At 31.0% G+C, this 16,577-nt stretch overlaps 2 protein-coding genes across 3 annotated transcripts in view; both read right to left on the bottom strand.

Annotated features, from left to right (window-relative positions):
- LOC121126034 (uncharacterized) overlaps positions 1–11,541 on the bottom strand; it is a 69,842-nt gene extending 58,301 nt beyond the window's left edge. The window contains exon 1 of one of the 2 annotated variants that reach the window (XM_040721325.2): positions 11,493–11,541. The gene's annotated coding sequence lies outside the window, so the exon portion shown is untranslated. The remainder of the gene's footprint in view (positions 1–11,492) is intronic. The other variant, XM_071891583.1, reaches the window with a different exon arrangement.
- A 103-nt stretch (positions 11,542–11,644) lies between these two features.
- LOC121126261 (uncharacterized) overlaps positions 11,645–16,577 on the bottom strand; it is a 126,549-nt gene continuing 121,616 nt past the window's right edge. Inside the window, exon 3 of the mRNA XM_040721581.2 lies at positions 11,645–14,794. Coding sequence (XP_040577515.2) covers positions 13,224–14,794 — 1,571 coding nt within the window. The 3' untranslated portion in view covers positions 11,645–13,223. The remainder of the gene's footprint in view (positions 14,795–16,577) is intronic.

The raw sequence follows: 16,577 nt of genomic DNA, 5'->3' as shown, positions 1-16,577 counted from the left end.
TATACAATTGATAAACGTAGAGCAGAAGGCAAAAGGATTTTGATATTCATATTATATTGCAATATAATCAAAATAATATGTTTGAAACATCATTATAAAATGTCTAAAGTAGAGGGTTTCTTTTTATTGATTAGGTACGACAAATATAAATGTTTGGTCAATTAATAATTTTTATATCAGCCTAGCAATGTGAATATTTGTATTAGATTTAAACAGTTCCCTGCATTTGTAAGATTGTCCTTTGGAGAGGGACAATTGTTTATGAGGTGAAGAAGACGATAAAGGAAACGGAAAGTTTGGTGAGGAAGCTGGGGATTGGAAGGGTGATCAAAATAAGGACTGAGGAATTTTTCGAGAAATAGGGGGGGGGGCAACATTGGGAATAATCAAAGAAGGTCAATGCCAAAACTTTGCAGTAGGGACGTTGGTATGACCTCAAACAAGCTACTTAGTAAATAGGCCAAAATCAGCAGCCTGGATAAGAGAAAACGGGTTATAAATTGGCCATCTAAATTTTGTACATTGGCATCCCCAGATTATAATATAATTTATAATCCAAAGGAAAATAATAGCTTAAAGAAGTGATTGTTTCCAGGATTTTTTCGAAAAAAATCAAGAAAATTAAATCAAAATAAGAAGGTGTTTACTAAAAATTACATTTTTTAAAAATACAATTATAATTCAAAACCTTTTCCCAAAAAAAAATTAAATATTAAATTTTAAAATAAAGAAATTCGAAAATCCATATTTAAACACAAAAAATTAATAACTTTTTAGAAAAATTAAAATTTTTGGAGGAAAATATGAAAAGTTCAATTTATGCAAAAAAATTGAAAAATTAAATTTTTTTTATAAATTTTTTTTTAATTCAATATTTCCAAAAATCTCATTGCTATTCACAGGAAATTAAACTTATTTGGAAAAATTTTACATTTAAAAGTTTTTCAAAAAAGATTTAAAAGAATTCACAGCTATTCACAAAAAATGAATTTTTTGAAAATACAATTATAATTCCAAAGCTTATCCCAAAAAAAATTAAATATTAAATTAAAAAAAAAGAAATTCGAAAATCCATAGTTAAATACAAAAAATTAATAATTTTTTTTTAAAAATTGAAAAATTAAAATGTTTGGAAGAAAATATGAAAAGTTCAATTTATGCAAAAAATTGAAAAATTAAATTTTTAAATATAAATTTTTTTTGATTAAAATATTTCCAAAAATCCTTTGGTATTCACAGGGGAAAAAAAATTTTTGGAAAAATTTTATATATAAATTTTTTTCAAAAAGATTTTAAAGAATCCAAAGCTATTCACAAAAAAATTAAATTTTTTGGGAAAAAAATGAACAAATATTAAATTTTTTGAAAAAAACGAACAAATATTAAATTTTATGGAAAAAAACGAACAAATACTAAATTTTTTTCTATACATAATTGCCAAATATCTTTTTTTTTAAAGAAAATAAATCTTTCTAAAACAAACAAATCGTATAGGAGTAGATCAACAGCACCTCCAGCCCACCTCCTGCAGAGTCCCCTGAATAAATATATCTATTTAACAACTGTATAACATGTCTTATACAGTTTTTTTATTAATTAGACATATTGCGCCATCGTAATTTATATTCTATAAGAGAAAAAGAGAACTCTTTTGTTCTTGCAAGGAATTCATTGCTTTAATACTTATGTCTTTACCTACTACTTCTTGTACAATGTACACACACCATGTTATCATATGATACCTATTTGCACGTTAAGTGGATGAGGAAAAGGTATAGAGAGTGAGTTGAGGCTTTTAGCTTCTTTTATGCTTTTGTTTTTGAATTGTTCCTTAGATGTCACTTCTCTTCAATTGTTACACATCATAACTATCAAATTACACCCACTCGTACAATTTTAAAAACATCTTAATCCTTTGAGAAGAAAAATAAGAGGACAGGTTGTAACTGGAAATAGGACTTGTAACTCTGTAGACATCTGTCCCATAACAGGGGCGTCAGGGGAGGTAGGCTGGAGGGTTTGTATTTAGTATTTGATTTTTTTTCCAAAAAATTTGAATAAATTTAATTTTTCAAAATGTTTGATTCCATTTAATTTTCCCAAAAATTTGATACATTATAATTTTCCAAAAATTATAATGCAATTTAAGTTTAAAGAAAATTGATTCAATTTAATTTTTGAAATTTTTTTTTCAGACATTAAAATTTCTCTAAAAATATTTAACATTTAGAAATAGAATTTTCTAAATTTTTTTCCAAAAATTTAATCTTAAGTGAACAGTTGTAGATTGATTTTTTTTACTGAAAATTAAATTTGTTGTGTAAAACTTTCGATTTTTGAAAAATTTTCGACAAAAAATTTACTATTTCAAATTTAATTTTGATTTTTTTTTCTAAAAAATTTAAAATTTTCAATTCCATATAATTTTTCTAATTTTTTTCTCTGAATATCTATAGAGTTTTGAAATTTTTCTCCAAAAATTTAATGTTTAAAAATAATTTTAGATCTTTTTTTTAAATTTAATACTTGTACAATAGCAATTTTTTGCTCAAGTTAGCATTTGTTGTGAATAATTTTGGGTTTTTTAAATTTTTCCTCAAAAAAGCTACATTTTGAAATTTAAATTTGATTTTTTTTTATCAAAAAATTAAATACATTCAATTCCATATTATTTTTCGAATGTTTTTCTCAAAAATTTAATATTTTCTAATTTTTTTTTCTGAAAGATTTCCATCAAATGTTTTATGAATAAAAAACGACTTAACACCATTTTAGAAATATACTTGATACGAAGGATAAACAGTGTTATGAGAAATAAATCATAGTAAAATGTATTAAAAATGAAGGGGGTACCACTTTTTGGGAAGTTTGTGAAGAAGATAAATCCTTATTATTTGAAATCCTTGTTGTACACGGACTTTTTTTTACTACTTAACCCTCTATAATGAGATAATGCCAGACAAAATTCTCGTAAAATAATTGATTTTCAATTCGCTCATTGAAATACTGCAAAATTTTGATAGTCAAAACTTAGCCAATATTTATGGAACAATTTTTTTTATTGGAATTCGGTACAATAAGAAATAACTAAAAGTTTTAAGTCTTCCATTGCAAAAGGCAAGTACCCCATTTTAGAATTTGTACCTGGAGCGACAGCCTAACAATTGTTGGAACTCTGAAACAAAGTGAGACATTCGTTCTCAAGGTTAAAGTTAATTTAAGACCTGTAAAGGACTTGACTCCTTACTTCACCTATAAAAAAAAAGTTAAGGGATCTAAGACAATTTTTACAACTTTATCTGGGCGGAATTTTGGCATTCCAATTGTCTGGATCTTAATTCAATATTTTTTTTTTGTATGACGTGCGATTGAACGAAAAACCAACCGAAATCTCCAACAATACCAAAGACAAACTTATTAGTTGGATCAAAAAGGAATTTCAGGATTAGGCAAAGTATCAAGTGGTAAATGTATGGTCACACATTCAGCCTCTCATAGAGATTGTAATTGAGGCCAGAGGTAATTTTATTGAATAAAATTAATCAGAATCTATCAAAGTTCAGAATCTGGTTTATATTTTAAATCTGAAGACTGGTTGGGGAGAAAATTGCGTATGAAAAAAATCATTTTTAACTTATAATTTTCCCTACCCCGTTTGTAGTGGGGGGCATGAGCCTTCGCTGACAGGGGTTTAGTATTCGTGCCTTTATTCATACGGTATATTCATATCTACTTTCTTCACTTGTAACTAAGATTGAAGAAGAAACAAAACAAAGAAAATAATGAACGATACCAAGAACATACGAAACTTGAATATTATACGATCTAGCCCAAGATCTATAACTTTAAATTTAAGGTTTATTGTGGCGTTGAAAGAGGTTATTCAGAACATCAGAAGTCACGTAGTTATTAATTAAGTGGTAGTTAACCCAAAAGACCGATAATACCCCTGCTGGACTGACAAATTGTACTACAACTTGACTGATATGAATTCAGTTTTTTTTAGTTTTAAGACATATCTAACACTATTTCAAGACGAGAAAAGAAAGAATGTTATAAAAGAAAAAATATTCTTTCAAATGTTACATTTTATTTTTATCTACAATATGGAAATAAAATTATTTACTGATGCAGAAACTTACTTATTTTTAATAGATAATAATTTCAAACGAAAAACCTTTGATTGGTGAGTTTTCAAACTTATAGTATGACAAAAAATAAGGCAAAAAAAAAGAATCTTTTTTTATTAAAGAATAGTGGATTATCTACGCACAATGAAAAACCATTTTACATATAAATGTAGAAATTCTCAATAACTCAGACCCAATCAGACTAAAAAATTAATAAAAATTTCATAAAACGAACTTGAATTGATGGAGAACTTATGATTCAAATCTTACACTATGCTTATTATAAACTAAATTTATTATTGAAACTGAGAACAATAACGCATTTTTTTATACAAATGAGTTTTTCCTAAGCTAATCACCCAATTTCCGTAAAAACCAAAAACATTGTGAAAGCTAAATCAAATTATATATATATTATTTTTCAATATGATCGGCCTTGGCGTCTATAACACCATTTACTAAGCATTGGAAACGGGAGCGTGTCTGAATGACAGGTAACTTTGGCAGATTCTGGATTTCTTCCAAGCTTTTGGACAAGTGCTCGCATCTTGTTTTGTAGGAGAGTCTCTTGATTTGCCACTCAACTAAACCTCATACAAAGAAGTCCATAGGCTGTCGGTCCCGTGAGATTGAAGGCCAAAGACTGAATACAACATAGTAAAAAAAATATGACAACTAGGTATAAATTTTATAGGGATTGTTGCATGGAACAAAGTCTTGTTGCCATACAAATAGCCTCCAACATCTTCCTGAATCTCCAGACAAAGGACTTCCCCAGTAATAAGAATTTTGCAATCCCAATATTTTCTCGTCAGGTGAGGATCACAACAAGGCACTCACCCTCTTCCAGATAGTGCAATAAATGCTTTGTTCCTCGATGCCATTTTTTTTAAACTGAAGCCAAACACATCTGCCTATCCGCCAAAACAACAAAGAATATTTTGCCTGCACATGCACTAAAAGTTGGTTGTTAAATATGTGCTACAAAGTTGGGATTACGTGATTTTTTAGTTTATTATGACGCTGTAATTGTACTTTTCTTTAGCTATGAACATAAAAAAATCACCTCATCCTAAATTGTTACTGTCAAATGTACATACATAATGACGTAATAGGCCTAACAATATCTATAATATATGTTTTTTCAACACAAAAGAAAGCAAAGATGATTTCTTTTTTCAAAAATGGATGGGGAATTTTTTTTTTAGTCTATAACTAATCATCATCAATTTCAATTGATAAATTATTCTGATAAATCTTTTGTAGGTGTTGCAGATTGTACTTAAATGTTCCAAAAAATTCCAACTAACTAGATTAAAAAACAAAACAAAAAATTTATATTTTGGATCCAAATAAAGAATAATAATTCACAAGAAAGCAATTTATGGCTAAATTCCTCAGGTTATATCCTCCTATTCGTAAAAATTAAACATGAATTTCCTTCTTAACTTAAATGCAGTAGAACTTCAACATATCAGGTTGTTCCAAAATGATTTAAACTTCCACAGTAAGACAAGAAATTCCATTTAAAATTCTAAAAAAAATGAACTCAATTATGACAAATAGTCTCCTAGAATAACATTATGTCAATGGTTTTCCAACTCCAAAAACTGCCTGGAGAGCTCATCTTCCTTAACAAACTGCATTACCCGCTGAACGCCGCGTGTGAGATCTTAATGCTATCAAAATCGTAACCCTGAGCAGGTGCTTCAACTTACAGAAAAGAAATCGGTCACAGATATTGAGATCCGGGCTGTAGGGACTCAGTTTGATCGTTTCCAACTTTCTCCACGTTAAGAACTGTCTACTGTCGTGGGCTATGTTGGGACGTGCATTGTCCCACATGAGCAGAAGTTCCTTCAGGTGAGTCTTGTTCTTTTTTAGGCTGGAAAACCGTATACTGTCGTTTGCAGGTACTATATCCTTGTCTCTCGCTTGGCTGTGGCCCCTTCAGGCAGGGATTGTACCGAAACTCGCTTGAGTTTACAGGTAAAGCCCATCGGGATCATCGTCTTTCTCGATGTCTGCTTTCGACGAGCAGTCGCGGGCTGGCTGTCCTTGGGGTCCACCAATATATGCCTTTTCTAGCGCCTATCCCACAAGAGCCAGGACTTATTCTGTATAAACAGTTGAAATTCCAAAAACTGTTTTCCATGGTCCTAAGAAGAAATTAATCAGGGACCTACAGCACTTCTTACACTCATCCTTGTTTGCTTGTTACCGAGATGCTGAAAGGTTTTTGAAACGGAGATCATCAGTCAGGATTCTAAAAACCATTGTGTGTGGTAGAGAAAATCTCCGGCGAGACCTCTCAAACGCTGAATCAGTGTTTGTTCTTTACCAGGGCCTTCACTTGGGCGATATTAGGTGTCCTTGTCTCCCGACGACGCCCTGAAGAGATACCTGTAACGTGCTTAAAAGTTGCATCTTGGATCTCAACAACTCGCCGAAAGATGATTGCATTATCAGGGCCGGCATCAGGGTTAACGATAATGAGAGTGGTTGTGATCTCAGACACGGTTTTTCCCAGTTTGTAGCATATTAAAAAGTGCAAGCCAAATATGGGAGCCTCCATGTACAGGGATGATTAGAGAAACAAGTAAAAATACGATATTTAGGCATTAGCTATTTAGGTTATGAATAACTATGAAATGTTTTTCCACCATAAAATTCAAAAGAACATAGATGCTACTCGAATCTTCTAGATAACTTTTCTCCTTTTCCTTCAAACCAACCTGTCTCAATCATGTTGGAACAGGATAATACATATATGAGACTCTAGACGGTATTAAAACGTGACATTTTGAAACAGGAATTTTAGTCAGTTTAATTTTGGAAACTAGGGGAGCTATAATGCCTAAAGTTTGTACAGACGTTGGAAAAAGGGTTGTCATTTAATATACAACAGTGTCTTCATCAACCTTGATAATTGTCTCGATATACGCTATAAACTCTGACATGCAGTAGTAGTATAATTGGGGCACATGGTGTTATAATGTTCATCAACTAAAGGCTTGATAGCTTCGAGATTCAGTGCCCTTTTCCAGAAAGTCCTGGCCTCGACCTCCAGTTAAAAATGAAAGTTGAGCAGTTTGGCATCTGGCGAGTATGATGGCCATAGTGATGTCGGCCATAATGGAATGTGTGTCCCAAAAAGAATCTTGTTGAAGCTCATCTCATTGCAACACATTTAACTTTATATGACGTTATTGTATTAAATTGTTTTTAAGTTTGAAACTCGACGAACGTCATTAACAAGTAATCCATAATGTCAGTCTATACCGATTATAAAATGAGACAGATCTCGGCTGATTTTTGTAAAAAAAAACCATTACATAATTTTTCTTTAGGCCGATCTGTAACGATTTTCTTTCAGTTCGATCTGAAGTAATTTTCCTAGACCAACATAGAACCATATCTCAGTCCAGACCGCGCATTCATAAAAGTAATAAATTTATAGACCTAAATTTATTCGCTTTCAAATCGTGGAGCTTTATTTTCTCTCTCATTCTATGATTTATCCCGGTTCCCGATTTATGAATACTAAAAATATTATAAATGCAATACATTTAGATTCACTTGACGTTATTCTTAATTGTTGTTTACAATTTTGATAATGAACTGTGGTTCATTTGTTATCTTTGACTTTTTTTTTCTTTTTTTTTTTGTAAAATACATCCATACCAAACGTCTTAAAAAGAATGAGTTACTTCACTACACTGAAAATCATAACGGTTTTGGAACGTCATAAGATTTTCAGATCCAAAGAACAGTAAATAAAACAAGTTTGTTATTATTTTTTATATAAGTAAATAAATATCATTCATAGGAGCTTTATTTAAACTTTGGAAATTTATACGTTACTTTTTTCAAATATAAGGTTTTTGAATGGCATTTTAAATTTTTGATATTGACGCAAAATAAAACGTTTTTACATTTATAAAATATCATTCATCATGAAGGAAAAAAGGGGGGGGGTCTACAACTCCTCCAGTCCATCCACTGCTGACCCCCTACATATTTGAGTCATTTGTAGACTTCTTATTCAATCTTCTGATATGAATTAAGATACCCAAGAACTATACCAGTAGTGTATATCCTTTTTTTGGCTTAAAAGAACTTGTATTGCCCTTGATATGACTCCTTTCATTCATAAGATCTATCCATTTAACTACTTTTTTTAAATTTAATTGAACGATGAATTATTTCATATGAATAAATTTAATTTAAATTATTCATACTTGAAAACTTTTTTTAATACGTAAAAGGGAACGTGATTATTTTACATTAAAGTTATGTTTAATTTTAAAAGGACTCAATTATTATTTTTTAGTTTATGAAATAATTCCATTGGAATAAAGACTCTACACATTTCTCAAAGTACTCAGCTACTGATTACTCTGTTCACTACTTTTCTTCTGGTTTCTGATGTATTTTACAAAATGATCAATATTATTATAAAGTATATTGTATACTGACGTTGTATCATCTATATACTTTTTAATAACTCCAATAATTATATCAATGGATCAATGTTCTTCTTCCAAATCTTTTACAACATCTATAAATAGCTCAAAATATGGTATTTTTGAACTTTTATTGTAAGACAGATATGAAGATGAGAAGAATATAATTTTTTTGGATGTGAATGACTTGTTGTATTTTCTTATTGTTCCATTTCTTATAATATTCATCTATTTCTGCAGTGATTTTATCTTTTCCTCAATGAAATCACCAATTTTCACTTTTCTGATAAACTCATCCCAATCATCGAGAGCATTTTTAGGTATTTTATTTTACATAGATGCGTACGTACGGTCAATGAGTCCTCTGAATTTCACATTACTTTATTATGACGATCAATTTGGGCTACATTAAGGGCAATTTATAGTACACTCAATGGGGAAATAACAAAAAATTGTGGATATATATTTCGGATAATTCAATTTCAAAATATAAAAATCATACATATTTTCCCCTTTAAATTTAACAATATTTCAAACACTTAACAAGTGTTTGTGGCAAGTCAATCCAAAAAGAGGGAATTTGAAATATTTCATAGTCATATTTACGACATTTATAAGCTTGCTATTCAAATTGGCGGGATGAGTTAGGATCCATTATAATTTAAGCTAAACGGTATAACCTTAGTTGGATTTAAAATACTTATATTGGCCTTGACATGGTCTCTTTTAAATAAAATCAGTCCATTGCTAATTATTTTATTGCGACGAGTTATTTTGATAACTTTAAATACAATTTGCAGTTCCTATACAAATATATTAAGAATAGTTTGTTCATAGAAATTTTCCAATATTTGTGGAAAATATAGATGTAATCCACCTTCAAATTTTGAGAAAAAACTTACTCAATCACGTTTTTGTGTGGACGAGCCACAGATGTGAAGGATACAAAACAACTTTTTGAGCAATTCAATTATGCATTGCTTTTTGCCTTGTTTAGAAATCAATAATCATTCTTGATATTTGTCATAAACATATTAAAAAATAACAACAATAAATATTTTATCTGTCTTGTGAAATAAATTTATAAGAAAGTCAAAGTATGAGTGTATCTTATGAAGCAATACCATATATTTCTTATACACCCAAAAGTATTGTATGTTTTATTTTTTTAAATAAAGAACTCATTTGTCTTTTCAAATACAATCTATCCATTTCGCATTCTTATATTGTGACAATCCATTGGGCTAAGTTTAAAAGGAATTTGCGACGGACTCAATGGGTTAATACGAAAAATTTGCTTATGGAAATGGAGGATAATTTGTCGAAGAATTCAATTTTATTCAAAACATAAATCTAATACAGTCTCAAATCCAAAAACAAAGCAGCTGTTCCCACGATTTCGTTCTGGTAATATGAACGTCAAAAATGTCGATAAAATAATGGAATTTTTTGTAGTTGGACCGGTGTTTGAGCACTTATTCCTTATACTAATTTCTCAATCGGATAATCCTTATTATGTTAATTTTATGTTTTAAAATATAGCGATAAAATTTTTAAAAACTTTTTACTTACCCTGTTATGCTTTCAAAAGACATTTAAAATGCGTATACTTCATTGCCAATTAGAATAAATGAGCTTTCATATATTTAGTAGAGATACATCAATATAATAAAGGCTAAGACATTTTTATACCCTATAAATATAGCGGAAATGTGCTATGTCAACATATAAGCAATCTAGAACAAAAAAAAAAACGAACGAAAAATATCCAAGTGAAATTTTTATACTTTATATATACAAACACCCCAATAACTTTTATCTATATTTATATATTTAATTCAATAATAGACTTTGTATTCAAATTTGAGGTATGAGTCAAGATCCACAATAGTTTTATTTATAGTTAATGACCTTTATTTGATTTAATGGATCGATATTGTGCCCCATATGGAACTTTTTAAGTATAAAATAGGTCTTTATCTTATTTTTAGATAGTGACGATCAATTATGTCTACTTTAAGTGTAATTTACAACGCACTCAAGGTGTTAATAAAAATAATTTTTTGTTAGATATTTCGTATAATTCATTATTGCTTTAAATTTATATAAATTAAACACTATTTCAAGTATGTAATGCACCTCGGAATAAAAACAATCTGGAACAAAAATCAAGAGACAGAGAGAATCCCAAGGCGTATAGATATCCAAGCTTATACCATAACGCTCAACCGACTGATGTTTGACTACCACCACGCTTTTTAATCATGACGTCACAGATTATAATGCTTAACAAGAGTAGCTATATATCCCCTTCCTTGACTGTTAGAGTACTGCTTTTATACTCTATGACATCAGAATCTCTTGCCCGTCAGTCGGAGCGGTACATCAAATTAAAAATGATGGCAAGCCCAATTACTTGATGGCATAACCTTGTATATTTATTAACCTAGAGATCATTCCAATTTATTATTTTGGTTCATAAATACATACAGAACAATTTTTCATTGAAATTTTTGAGTGATTTAAAGACTTTTTATTTAAATTTTTGGGATCAATTATTTCTGGATACTCAATTAGTTTAGCTTTAATTTAAATACTTTAACTGATTGTAGAAATTTGTACTAGTCCCAATATGGTTTTTCAAATAAAATATGTCAAATTCTCGTTTTTTGGTAGTGATGATCAATTTTGGCTATTTTAAGTGCAAATAGCAACAACGCACAGAAATTTATTAAGAATAATTTTGAATTAATAATTGACGATAATTTGTGAAGGAATACAAATGTAATTCACAAACAAGTAGAGAGAAATCGTTCTATCTTGATTTTATGTTGACGAGCCACAATTTATGAACTAATTTTAAAATGATGTTAAAAATTGAATAAAGTACACTTACCTATGTTTGAATTCACTTCCTTTCAATAAGTGAGTGCTTTCACAAATTTGTTTTTTGATTACAAATATTTTGTTCTAATGTTTTTAAAGCCTGCCTATTTCGTGATCTGCTTTCTTTTTACCTATTACGTCTAATCTTTGAATGAAAGTCCATTTTTATTCTTATCAGAATTTCATACTTATTATTGTTTAATGCAATATATATTACAATAATCATAATACTGTAAAAACAGAGAGTAATTAATTAATTAATGTCATTAATACATGCTATATTGTTTATTTATTTATTCATACCAGCTCCTCCGTCTCAAATGCATCACTTCTAGAGAATAGCAAAAATACAATCAAGGACTTTGGTTAGAAGCTTTCCCTGAAGGAACTCAAAAGAACCTAAGTGCAGGGGGGGGACATTCGGGGACGTTGTAAGACCAAGAGACTAGATTTTCTAAGTAATTGAGTATGGCGTCAAACCCTGATGAGGAATCATCTTGTAAAGGGGCATAAGGTATTTTTGCCTTATATTATATTATCTCAGGACATTTCGCCTCAAGGATATAAGTAAATAATGATAATATGATCCACAAAAATTCAATACATAAATACTTTTGGAATTTCACTATGAAATAAGTTCGAACCAGAGACAAAATCTTAAATGAATTTAGTATAATTACAAAAATAAAAATGGGACGACGATTCGAACGGAAGAAGTGTTATATTATTCATGTTCGAAAAGACTCATGGATTGACTAACAAGCCTAATATTAGGAAAGAGCACAATTTTTTCATTTGTCCAACAGAAAACAAATATTTAACGCGTTGTATAGAAATACATATTACATATTTTATTAAAAAAAACTCAATGGGAACATCAATTGCAACCCAAAAAAACATTAACATTTTATAAACCTTATTTATTTTTATTTGAAGGTGAAATATCCTATAGGGAAAATGGGTTTTTTTGCAAAATGTCCTGAGGCAAAATAGTTTAAGGGAGAAGCACTAGGTAATTTTATAGGCATTAAGGTTTGCTTGAACAAGTGCTACATGGTGGTCTAAATGCTTTCAAATTCACAAGAAAGGCCATTGACCTTCATCCTGCCTCTTTTGCATTCAATAGGGCCTTTAACTGTCTAAAAAATTTACTTTTCCCTCTTTGGCCTTGATCATGACCTTGTGGAAGCTTTTCTTGCAGTCACCTGCAACTCTTATTTGTGGGTTGAATTTGCCTATTTTTAGCTTAAAGTTTCTTTATACAATTTCTTACAATAAGGTTAAATATAATGATATAACAGTTAAAACAAAAACGTGCCATTGAAAAAAACCATGCATTTTAGATGGAGGGGCCTGTATATATAGTTTTAGGGTGAATTTTATCTTTTTTTTTGTATCATAAACATTTAGAAATATATTTTTTAAAGGTATCCAAAATCTTTGAGGTTTAGTCTTTTTTTTTTAATATTTGTTTGTTAAAAAATATATGATTATGATTAATAAATTAAAAAAAATAGAAACTGAAATGTATATATATGATTCATAGAGTCGAAATTGTGTATCACCATTATTCTGCTTCGGTGGTTGCTTTGTAACTTATGTGTTGTGAATGGTGTAAGAAGTAAGATTTGGGAACGTGAGAGGATTGTTGTTTCTTTTGAAGTTAGTTGGTTGGTTGGTTGGTTGATATATAGAAAAATACACATAATATACATATATAAAAAAGGATCAGACAGATGAATTAAACATTTATGGCACCATAGCCACCACGCTCAGCCATTCCTCCGCCAGAGGAAGAGTTCCCAGAGTTGTTGCTATTATTCCCCGAATTGTTGTAGCGTTTCTCATTCCGTGACTGACTCACAACTCGTCTCACATCCAACTCATCCGTAGAGAATTGTGCTCGTAGCTTTGGCCGATTCCCTCTCTTGAGAGCACTTCCTCCTCCATTCCCTCCAGAACTGTTGTTCATCCCCGGAGCAACTCCTATACTTTTGATTGAGGATTGATAGTCGTCTTCGTTTGTTGTTAGACGTGAGTCCTCTGACGTTAAATCCCCATAAGAATTTCGATTTGTCCCAGAGTCATCCTCAAGGATCTCTTCCTCATCCATTTTTTTGATAAATGTGGCCTCAAAGGCCCGCCTTTCGTTTTCTAGAGCGTTAGATGCTTTAGCCAGTTGCTGCGTGGACATGGATGCTGATCGATTGAGGATTCCTCTCTTTTGTTTGAGGGCAGGTGCAGGTTCCTCTGGTTCAATGATGGTCATTGAACGATTCAGGGCTCCTCGTCGATGAATGGGCCTGAGTGAAATGGGTAAAGGTGTTGGATCTACAGATTCATGGGGGATTTTCTTTGTAGACACGGATCTTGTAATGGGGGGAGGATGTTGTTTATGAATATAAGATTTTGAAGCTTTAGGATGTCGATTGAAGATGTCATCATCCACGTCAATGGACCTGTCTGCTACAAAGTCTGTGGATACGCTTAATGATCGGTTTAGAGGTCCTCGTTTCTTTCTACTCGTAGGAGGAATGCCTCCGTTATAATGAGCTAAATTGTGTGTATTATTGACATCATCCTCTGGATTGGGATAGTTGTCAGGGTACATAATACTCCAAGATCGGTTTAGACCCTTCATTCGTTGTTGACGATTTCTTTGAAGATCTGAGATGACAAGGAGATTGGATGACCGAGATTCTTCTCTCTCTGGAGGAGGTGGGGGTTGAAGGACGGGATTCGGATAGACATCATTTGGACTATTAGATGGATATCCCACAGGATTGTAGACTCCGTCAGGAGCTGACGGAAGGTAAGGAGGTAAATCCATCGGGAGATTAGGATGAGGGTGATGAGGATGGTGATGGTGCATAGTATGGGCCTGTGGTGCACTAACAGTAGGAGTTGGTTCGAATCCATAGCGCATATTCATCCCTGGTGGAGGTGGGGGAAGAAGAACGTGATCTTTTGAAGGACCACCTGTTCGCCGAAAATTATCAAAGTGTCGGCTCTCATCCCCTAAATGAAACCATTGTACGATCTTCAAGGGACGATTTCGGAGCTTCATGTCCCTCACGCAGCGTAGACAGAGATTGCACATGCAATTCATACACGTAAACTGATTCTTTTCCTCATTCCCTTCCACCAAGCTCATAAGACGAACGTGATTCTCAGGAACCTTTTCTTTCAAGTCGCAGATGAACTTGAAGCGTGAGTCAATGGGAATTATGTCAGGAGGGCGGAGTCCCAGATATCCATGAATACATTTTGGACATTTTAAATCCGAAATGGGGATATTTAGTCTTTCAAAAGCTGGAAAAGAAAAATGAAAAAAAGACAAGAATGATTAAGCATATAGTTACATATATTATAACAAGGTTTTGCATAGTGTGGAAGGTCAATACCCCTCCCATAACTACAAGCCATACTCACTATGTAAACACTGAAAAAGGGCTCATTCCCACTCACTTTTTGAAGGATAACATCAATAAAAAATCAAATAAATACTGTTAATGTTTCATCCATGCATGACATCATTATTTCTTTTATGTTCCTTTAATTAATTAGATGAAATTGCTCTAAGACAGTATGAGGTAACATTATAATATTATTTAGGCTCTAAAAATTGTTAAAATCGTCGTGAGTGTCAATCAAAAAGAATTATATAGGTTGCCCGTTTTGATTGATGACATGTGCTCACTATAGAAACTATAGTGTTCTTTGCTCGTTAATAACGTTGTTACCTTTATTTTATTGCACAGACTTTTCTCTAAAAAGAAACAGAAAAAAATGTCAAAATCATCTTTCAGTTGACCAAATAAGTCTATCAAACCAAATGTTATTTATTTCTTACGTACTCACAGACTATCTCTGTCATACTGACATGGATACTGTATTATAATATTGATAATTAATTTTAAATTAAAAGAGTAGCAATATTTGTATATTTATATACGATTAGTGATCAACAAGAAAATTGTAGTCCTGCCATTTTGGAAATGCAGTATTAGTTTATAATTTCGTTTATTTATTAAAAATGATAAATTATGAAATGGACATGAGAGTCATGCAGTTGTCCGAACATTATTAGAATCAGCAGAACTTCATTTTAGAACTGAAGCTAGGTGAGTAAAACAACATATACATTATTTTAGAAAATTTGGTTAACTTTTAACTCTAACACAATTGCAATTTCTAAACGTGTATGAAGAAAAAAAATGAGGGGTTTTATAAAAAACCTGTTGAATTGTAACATTTTTCTATAATCAAATAAAGATTATCTTGTTAAATATTTTTTGTCACTTGACTTTCCTTGATTGTATCAAGCAATAAGGGATCGTGCCAAGACCGTTAATAGAATAAAGAAGATTTTATTAAAATGAAGTTATTAAAAGAAGTAAACATATGATTATATTTTTTCTTTCTTTTATTATTTTCTTTGTTACTAATTATATTATATTATTATTATAATTAAATTAGTAACTACGTTATACAAATAAATACATAGATTCCTTAATATTTAAATATCAATTACTTTTTTTTTCTTGTCTCCTTCTTTGATTTTGAAGGGAATATCTTGAGCCATGCCTTTGTTTTAAAGTCAGTAATTTCGATACAATGTATGTTTTAATTTCTTTATCAAAAAATAATGTTAATGCTCCGAGTTCTTCAGTTAGGTACCACAAATGTACTAAAAATGCCCTGAAACCTGCATCTACACAAGTTTCATTGATCTTCATATAACTGATCAAGTTATTGACTGGTAAGAGATCATTCAAAGGTGCTGCTGAAGGAAGTTGAGCTGTAAACCACCAAGACAGGTAACCCAAAATAAAAAAGTGTAGACAGTAATTTAGTTTCTTTGCTGCTGTCCAATCACAAATACAGAAACCTTAGGTGATTATTGAATTCCATTTTTCCTAAACAGATCGATCTTTATAGCATAAAGAAGCTTAGCCACTCACCTTGCTTTTGTGTAAGGCAGCATCATGTCAGACGAATAGTCGAGAAATGTATCCTTTCCCTTAAATATTTTGAGAATTAACAGCATTCCCAGTTCCTTACAATCCCCCTTTAACAAAAGTCTTAGTGGACA

The sequence above is a fragment of the Lepeophtheirus salmonis genome, chromosome 11, assembly GCF_016086655.4.
Source record: "Lepeophtheirus salmonis chromosome 11, UVic_Lsal_1.4, whole genome shotgun sequence".
NCBI classification, from domain to species: Eukaryota; Metazoa; Arthropoda; class Copepoda; order Siphonostomatoida; family Caligidae; genus Lepeophtheirus; species Lepeophtheirus salmonis.
The sequence above is the reverse complement of the archived record's forward strand: the minus strand, read 5'-3'. Positions and strand labels throughout refer to the sequence as shown.